Genomic DNA, 9486 nt, shown 5'->3' with positions numbered 1-9486 from the left:
AACGCAAAAAAAAAAAAAAAAAAAAAGGAAAGAAAAAAGAAAAGGATATGGGAAGATGGCTTGAACCTGAGAAAGCAGGTAAAAAAGGCAGTGTGGTTTCCTAACTGGATAAACAGAGAGCTATGAAACTGGAGGCTTCCTCCTCAAGTGCTGGTAGTATAGAACTAAAAGCCCAAACCCAGAGACGTAAATTTAAAAGAAATTAAGGATGGTGTATGTACCCAAGGATGATGTATAGGCTGAAAATATATAAACAGCTTCCACAATAGTTTAGAAAACAAATTACCACATTTTACTCTGCACACATCTGTGATCATCTGAAATTTTTACTAAAAATATACTCGTATGTTATTTGTATAATTAAAAATAAAATAATAAAATGTAATGGATCCAATGTGCAGCTCCGAGAAGCTACACACTGAATAAAAACACATGCCATATGATCCAGCAATCCGACTCCTGGGCATATATCCAGACAAAACTCTAATATGAAAAGATACACGCACCCCAATGTTCACAGCAGCGCTATTTACAATAGCCAAGACATTGTAGCAACCTAAAAGTCCATCGACAGATGAATGCATAAAGAAGATGTGGAAAGGGTATAGTGAAAAGGGAACCCTCCTGCACTGTTGGTGGGAATGTAAATTGATACAACCACTATGGAAAACAGTATGGAGGTTTCTTAAAAAACTAAAAATAGAACTACCATATGACCCAGCAATCCCAGTCCTGGGCATATACCCTGAGAAAACCATAATTCAAAAAGAGACATGTACCAGGCTTCCCTGGTGGTGCAGTGGTTGAGAGTCCGCCTGCCAATGCATGGGACACGGGTTCGTGCCCCGGTCCGGGAGGATCCGCGGCTGGGCCCGTGAGCCGTGGCTGCTGAGCCTGTGCGTCCGGAGCCTGTGCTCCGCAACGGGAGAGACCGCAACGGTGAGAGACCCGCGTACCGCAAAAAAAAAAAAAAAAAGAGAGACATGTACCACAATGTTCACTGCAGCACTATTTACAATAGCCAGGACGTGGAACCAACTTAAATGTCCATCGACAGATGAATGGATAAAGAAGATGTGGCACATATATACAATGGAATACTACTCAGCCATAAAAAGAAACAAAATTGAGTTATTTGTAGTGAAGTGGATGGACCTAGAGTCTGCCATACAAAGTGAAGTAAGTCAGAAACAGAAAAACAAATACCATATTCTAAGGCATACATATGGAATCTAAAAAAAAAAATGGTACTGATGAACCTAGTTGTAGGGCAGGAATAAAGATGTAGACATAGAGAATGGACTTGAAGACACGGGGTGGGAGGGGGAAGCTGGGGCGAGGTGAGAGTAGCATCAACGTATATACACTATCGAATGTAAAACAGTTAGCGAGTGGGAAGCAGCAGCACAGTACAGGGAGATCAGCTTGGTGTTTTGCGATGACCTAGAGGGGTGGGATAGGGAGGGTGGGACGGAGGGGATATGGGGACATGTGTATGCATATGGCTGATTCACTTTGGTGTACAACAGAAACTAACACATTACTGTAAAGCAATTATACTCCAATAAAGATCTATTAAAAAAAAATCACTTTCCTTTTCCAAAAAAAAAACATGTGATATATATATATATATATAATGGAATAGTACTCAGCCATAAAAAACAACGAAATAATGCCATTTGCAGCAACATGGATGGACCTAGAGATTATCATACTAAGTGAAGCAAGTCAAAAAGAGAAAGACAAATACCATATAATATCACTCATATGTGGAATCTAAAATATGACACAAATGAACTTATCTACGAAACGGAAACAGACTCACAGACGTAGAGAACAGACTTGCAGCTGCCAAGGGAGAAGGAGGGGTGAGGGAGGGATGGATTGGGAGTTTGGAATTAGAAGATGCAAATGGATATAGAATGGATAAACAACAAGGTCCTACTGTATAGCAGAGGGAACTATATTCAATATCCTGTAAGAAACCATAATGGAAAAAAATATGTATATATATGTATAAGTGAATCACTTTGCTGTATACCAGAAACTAACACAACATTGTATATCAACTATACTTTAATAAATTTTAAAAATGAAAAAGAATAAAAATACAAACTTACAAACACATTGCTTAAAAAATAAATAAAACACCTAATGGAAGAGAGAAAGCTATAAAAGATTAATTATAACTTTTATGAGAGATAATCCCTAAGCTTGAGGCCAAGGCCAAAGAAAGCCATAAAATGCTTTCTCAAATTGTCATTGTTGCTTTCATTTTAAAGACACACAGTGGAGCTAATCAATAGAACAATTTATCTCTTATTCAAATAGGCATCCAGTTTGGGGTGGTAATATTCAAACTAGAAGAGGCAGTAGTGAGGGATTCTACCATAGCAGCAACCCCTCTGAAGCACCTTGATGTACTGGGGCCCCATGCACACCATGACATATAGGAAGTTGGTGGTTTCATTTATAAGCAATGACTGCTTTCCAAGTCATCCCGAAAACAGCTGAAGACTAAAGATATAGGAAGATAAATGGAAATTTTAAATTAAACCCCAAAGGACAAGTCCTCCTATCCCACCACCTTTGACTCATTCTTAGACAACCATGCCTCCAACTTCAAAGAGGAAACAGAAATCATCAAAAGGCCCCAGGGGCTTCCCTGGTGGCACAGTGATTGGGAGTCCACCTGCAGACACAGGGAACACGGGTTCGTGCCCCGGTCCGGGAAGATCCCACAAGACGCGGAGCGGCCGGGCCCATGAGCCATGGCCGCTGAGACTGCGCGTCCGGAGCCTGTGCTTCGCAACGGGAGAGACCACAGCAGTGAGAGGCCCGCGTACTGCAAAAAAAAAAAGAAAAGGCCCTCCCTCACCTTCCTCCTATAATACAAACTTACCTGCATCCCCAATTATCTGTTCCTCCCTGCCCTCAAGCACAAGAAAGAGGGGTTCTCTTACCTTCTTTCAGGCTAATCCCCTCATTTGTGCTCTGGATCCTACTTCTTTCTCATCAACTGCAAGGACTTCTCCCTGCCATTTATCTCCTTTCTTTCTTAGACCTCGAACCTATTTATCATTATGTTCCTTCCTTGAGTAGCTGGAGCAACTCTCTCATGACTTCAGTACCATCTATAACAGGATGCCTTCAAGTATCTTCATCTCTGGCCTAGATCTCTCTCCTCAGCTTCAGATGTCTGCTAACCTCTAAATATCTCCACGTCAATGTCCTATAGAAATTCCAACATGTCCAAAACTAAACTCATCATCTTTCTCCTAAAACCAAGACCATCATTCACCCAGTTTCCAAATAAGAAACCTAAGTGTTACTTTTGATTCCCTCTTCTCCCTCAGCTCCCCACGCCCAATCAAGTCCTTTGGATTTTACCTCATTAATATACTTCTGTTCACTTCTCCCCATCTGCAAAGCCATTTCCTGGTTCAGGTCCTTCTCACATCTCACTTGGATTACAGTAGCACGCTCCTACTCTTCTTATTTCTGTCTTACCCTTCTCCAAATTTTCCACAAAGCAGCCAGAGTCGTATTTCTGAAGTGCACATCTGAGATTTCCCTATTTAAAGCACTCAATAGCTCCCTACTACCTTCAGGATAAAGGTCAAATTACTTATTACATGACCCTTCAAGGCCTGGTCCCAGATTACCCCACCACCCACTCCTCTATAAATTTTATTCTCAAGGCACAATGAACCCGCCATTTGCAGTTTTCCAACTACTGTGTCCTCTCCCTAGCTTCAAAAATCCCACACAGAATCCTAAAGCATCATACTGATGACTACAAACCCAAAGCAGCAAAAAACTGTCATCCTATACAAATCCTAACTTAATCTTCATTTAGAAAAATTACTTTTACTAAATTCTACAGTGCCACATAGTGGTGAGAGAGGGAAGCGAATAGCAAAGGTAAAGGAAGTGTAGGCGGAGGACATAAATGAGAACATCAAGGAGCCTGAAGTGATCTGCCTTCTCTGAGATGAATGGGAATGTCTGTGCAGTGCTCCATGGTTGCATGCACCAGAACACTCACGCTTACTCAGCTAGTCTTGCCCATAACATCACCCTCAGGAACTTACATCACTGGGGCTCAGGCTGCCCAGCCCATTCTCCTGCTCAGAATCCTTCCCAGACTCAGTGCCCTGGGAGGACCGAGGATGGGATGGATGAATCCAGATCTCCAGGCGAGTGGTGTCATCTCCAACATGCCGGAAAGTGGATTTCTTTGCTTTCCGCCATTGGTCAGGGCTCAGTTCCAATTCGTCGTGTTGCTTCTTTTCCATCTGTTCTGCCTATACGACATACAAACATAAGCTCAGACTGTCCTGTGATTCAGCCAATCAAGAGAAGTGCTCATCTCACCTGAGTTTGTTGCCCAAGAACTGTAAAAAGTAAAGACTTTGCCATAGTTCCACAGTAGCAGAGTATCATCTGTTTTGTCTCATAAAAGTTATTAATTCTGTAAACCAGATGCTGTGGGCCCTGGAGAGCTCTCCTAAAGATGAGTTTTGCTCTGCATAGAGACTGACTGACTCCCATTAGCACAGCCCGAGAGGACCCCTTCAGGACATTATCAGTCTTTTCCTTAAGGACACAGAGACACTAAGAGAAACACATTCTTCTAGGAAGGAATGATTCTGCCTGCATCCCCACTCACCTTCCGTTTGGTCTCTTCAAACAAGCTCATGAGACTCTCCTTGGCAGTCAGGATAGGGTTGCTGGCAGCCAGACTGCGCATATAGTAATAGACGGCATCAAGCTTCCTCCTCTGCAGAAAGAGGTCAGAGACACTGAGTCAACCAGTTCTCTTCTGGACTCCAGCCTGAGTCAGCAGACCAAGGAAACCCTACCATCCCTCCCAACCTGTGCTCCAAGCTGTGAGGAGTTCCAACATGAAAATGAAACAACTATCCACGGAAGAAGCCATGGCGAGTACATCAGAGTTCTCTTCTTGCCCAGTACTATGTCTTACATGTAGAGGTACTCTTAAAGCCACATGCTCAAAAGCAGGAGAAACGAATAAAGAGCCTCACAAAATACGAAACCAATTATGATTTCTTTTTAGAGAAAGAAAATGTTCAGCATGTACTAATTATTGTTTTTAAAACATTATAAATAACAATAGCAATATCACTGATTAAGCATAGCTAAGTGTGAGGTAAATGATCAACACTTTATAGATATTATGATATTATTTCCAAACCTAAGGAAACTGCCCCACAGGGATTACTATTCCCATTTTAATAATGAAGAGAGGGCTTCCCTGGTGGTGCAGTGGTTGAGAATCCGTCTGCCAATGCAGGGGACACAGGTTTGAGCCCTAGTCTGGGAGGATCCCACATGCCACGGAGCAACTGGGCCCGTGAGCCACAACTACTGAGCCTGCGCGTCTGGAGCCTGTGCTCCGCAACAGGAGAGGCCGCGACAGTGAGAGGCCTGCGCACCGCTATGAAGAGTGGCCCCTGCTAGCTGCAACTAGAGAAAGATTTCACACAGAAACGAAGACCCAACACGGCCAAAAATAAATAAATAAATAAATAAAAATTAAAAAAATAATAATAATAATAATGAAGAGATAGGGGCTCAGGAAGATTATTACGTAACTTGCCCAACAAGGTCTCAAAGCCAAATCCCAGATAAGCTAGTATTTGAACCTAGGTCTGCCTGGCTCCTAAGTTTATGTTTTCACTACAACATACTGACTCCACGAAGAAAAGGAAACAAACTATTATCCAATGCATGCAGCAAAGAAATACTTCAAGTCCATTTTAAAACGAATTAATAAGTAAAAGAAAGGGAGAGGGTCAGAAAGAAGGAAAAACACTGAAATAAAGGGCCTTTCTATCTTTCTATCATATACATTGTTACCTTTTCTGTCTCAAAATGCACCTAGACTACTACTTTCCTCTCTCCCCAGCACCTACTCACTCTTTAAAAGTCCCGTCTTGCACTCATCTAGCATGGTTAAAGGTGTACATTCTAAGCTCAACTGCCTGAGTCTGAATTTGGCCCTGCCATTTATTAGGTATAACCCTAAGAAAGTCAACCTAGAAAGGTTTCCTTATTTGTAAAATGAATATATTCACCAACATATATGGCCCCTGAAAAGATTAAAATTCATATAATATATACAGTTTAACAGAATATCTGGTACCCAGTTTCAGTTAAGTGGGAGCTATCTTTAATGTTATTCCAATTATGCCACTCATTTGATTTTACAGTATTTTATCAGTTCTACAATGATTTTTTTCTTTTTCTTTTTTTTTTTTTTGCGGTACACGGGCCTCTCACTGCTGCGGCCTCTCCCACCGCAGAGCACAGGCTCCGGACACACAGGCTCAGCGGCCATGGCTCACGGGCCCAGCCGCTCCACGGCACGCGGGATCCTCCCGGACCGGGGCACGAACCCGTGTCCCCTGCATCAGCAGGCAGACTCCCAACCACTGCGCCACCAGGGAAGACCTTTTTCATATTTTAACATCTCTGAAATCAATATACAACTCAATCACTACCTATCATCATGTCTTATTTTAATTCACATTCTTCTTTCTTACTGGTAGAGGAAATGATGTATCTAACAATCAATTGCATCATATTGCATCAAGTCTAATTTGTATCATTGTCTATACACCTCACATGTCTTCTCAACAATGTTTTCTTTCAGGACAGAAACCATATCAAATATTTACCACTCACAGCACCTAGCAAAGCACTGTGCACAGCATGTTCTCAGTAAATACTAGAGATCCACTGAATGAAAGGTTACAGAAAAGCTGAGAAAGTGATCTTAAAAGACAACTGGGGGCACTTTTCTGGTGGTCCAGTGGCTAAGACTCTGCACTTCCAATGCAAGGGGCATGGGTTCAATCCCTGGTCAGGGAACTAAGATCTCACATGCCGCCTGACATGGCCAAAATAACAGACAACTGGGTTAACACAGAGACAGAAAAGGAGGGACAGAGGAAAAGAACTTGAAAAGAGTACTAACTTAGGTAAGAGGTCCATGAAAGAAACACATACCAATTTAATTAGTGTAGCAACAGACCACTGAGGGAAGACACAAGATTAACACTCAAGGGACTTCCCTGGTGGTCCAGCGGTTAAGACTCGCACTCCCAATGCAGGAGGCCTGGGTTCAATCCCTGGTCAGGGAACTAGATCCCACATGCTGTAACTAAGATCCCACATGCCGCAACTAAGACCCAGCACAGCCAAATAAATACATATTAAAAAAAAAAAAAAAAAGATTAACACTCAAAAATCAGTTGTATTTCTACACATTAGTAGTGAACAATCTGAAAAATTAGGAAAATAATTCCATTCATAATAGCATCCAAAATAATAACATACCTTTATATGTTGGGAGTATTTATATCTTAGGAATAAATTTAACCTAGGAAATGCAAAACTTATACACTGAAAACGACCACACATTTCTGAAAGAAATTAGAGAAGACCTAAATAAATGGAAAACATCCTGTGTTTGTGCAGAAGACAATACTGTAAAGATGTAAATACTCCCCAAAGCAATCCACAGATTCAGTGCAATCCTTATCAAAATCACAATGACTGTTTTGGCAGAAATGAAAAAGCCGATCCTAAAATCCATATGGAATTCCAAGGAACCCCAGATAGCCGACACAATCTTCAAAAAGAAAAACAAAATTGGAAGACTCACATACCCAATCTCAAAACTTACCACAAAGCTACAGTAATTAAAACAACGTAGTACTGGCACAAAGGTAGACATATGGATCAATGCGAGAGAATCTGGAGTCCAGAGATAAACCTATCATACATCAACTGACTTTCGACAAGGGTGCCAAGACTATTTAATGGGGAAAGAACAGTCTCTTCAACAAATGGTGCTAGGAGAATTGGATGTCCACATGCAAAAGAATGAACTGGACCCTTACTTCATACCATATACAAAAATTAACCAAAAATGGATCAAAGACCTAAATATAAGAACTAAAACTATAAAAAATGTATCCCTGTATTTTCTTCTAAATAAATAAATAATAAATCTTAACTTTTAATTTGGTTAAGAGTTTCTTAGCTATGACATCAAAGCACAAGCAACAAAAGAAAAAATAGATGAATTGGACTTCATCAAAATTAAAAACTTTTGTGGGGAACTCCCTGATGGTGCAGTGGTTAAGACTCCAAGCTCCTAATGCAGGGGACCCCAGTTTGATCCCTGGTCAGAGAACTAGATGCCATATGCCACAACTAAGAGTTTGCATGCCACAACTAAGGAGCCCGCCTGCCACAACTAAGGAGCCCACCTGCCGCAACTAAGACCCAGCATAACCAAATAAATACATAAATCTTAAAAAAAAAAAAACTTTTGTGCATCAAAGGGCACTATCAAGAGAGTGAAAAGACAACCCATAAAATGGGAGAAAATATTTGTAAATCAAATATCTGATAAACGTCAGAATATATAAAGAACTCCTACATCTCAACAACAAAAAAGACAACCCAACTTAAAAATATGCAAAGGATCTGAATAGACATTTCTCCAAAGAAGATATGCAGATGGCCAACAAGAACATTAAAAAATCAGTACTCACTAGGGAAATGCAAGTCAAAACCACAATGCCATACAACTTTGAAGCAGTTAGGCTGGCTACTATTTAAATACACACACAACAACAACAACAACAGAAAATAGTGTGTGTTAGGAAGGATGTGGAGAAACTGGAACCCCTGTGCACTACTGGTGGGAATGTAAAATGGTGCAGCTGCCAATATGGTGGTTCTTCCAAAAACTGAAAATACAATTACCACATGACCCAGCAATTCCACTTCTGAGTATATATTCAAAAGAATTGAAAGAAGAGTCATGAAGAGGTATCTGCACACTCATATTCATAGTAGTATTATCCACAATGGCCAAAAGGTAGAAGTGTCCATCGAGAGATGAACAGATAAACAAAATGTGGTATATACATACAATTGAATATTATTCAGCCTTAAGGAGGAAACTGACATGAGCTGTAACATGGATGAACCTTAAGGATATAATGCTAAGTGAAATAAGCCAGTCACAAAAAGACAAATAGTTTTAGATTCTATTTATATTAGGTAACTAGAGTAGACAAATTCACAGAGGTGGAAAGGTGAAGAAGGGTGGTTGCCAATGGCTACAGGAAGGGAAAAATAGGGAGGTGTTGATTTAATGGGTAGAGAGTTTCCGTTTTGCAAGATGAATAGAGCTCTGGAGAGTGATTGCACAACAATGTGAATGTACTCAACACTACTGAACTGTACACTTAAAAATGCGTAAGATGGGGCCTTCCTTGGTGGCGCAGTGGTTGAGAGTCCGCCTGCCGATGCAGGGGGCATGGGTTCGTGCCCCGGTCCGGGAAGATCCCACGTGCCACGGAGCGGCTGGGCCTGTGAGCCGTGGCTGCTGAGCCTGCGCATCCGGAGCCTGTGCTCCACAATGCGAGAGGCCACAACAGT

General features: G+C 41.3%; 1 protein-coding gene across 1 annotated transcript in view; it reads right to left on the bottom strand.

Moving 5' to 3' along the window:
* SMG6 (SMG6 nonsense mediated mRNA decay factor) overlaps nucleotides 1-9486 on the bottom strand; it is a 242306-nt gene that overhangs the window by 219211 nt on the left and 13609 nt on the right. Inside the window, exons 7-8 of the mRNA XM_007454196.1 lie at nucleotides 4673-4783; nucleotides 4095-4307 (exon numbers count right to left, since the gene is read on the bottom strand). Of these exons, the coding sequence (XP_007454258.1) occupies nucleotides 4095-4307; nucleotides 4673-4783 (324 nt within the window). The remainder of the gene's footprint in view (nucleotides 1-4094; nucleotides 4308-4672; nucleotides 4784-9486) is intronic.

Source organism: Lipotes vexillifer, unplaced genomic scaffold (genome assembly GCF_000442215.2).
Source record: "Lipotes vexillifer unplaced genomic scaffold, Lipotes_vexillifer_v1.1 scaffold680, whole genome shotgun sequence".
Lineage (NCBI taxonomy): Eukaryota > Metazoa > Chordata > Mammalia > Artiodactyla > Lipotidae > Lipotes > Lipotes vexillifer.
This window is presented reverse-complemented; position numbering and strand designations above follow the sequence as displayed.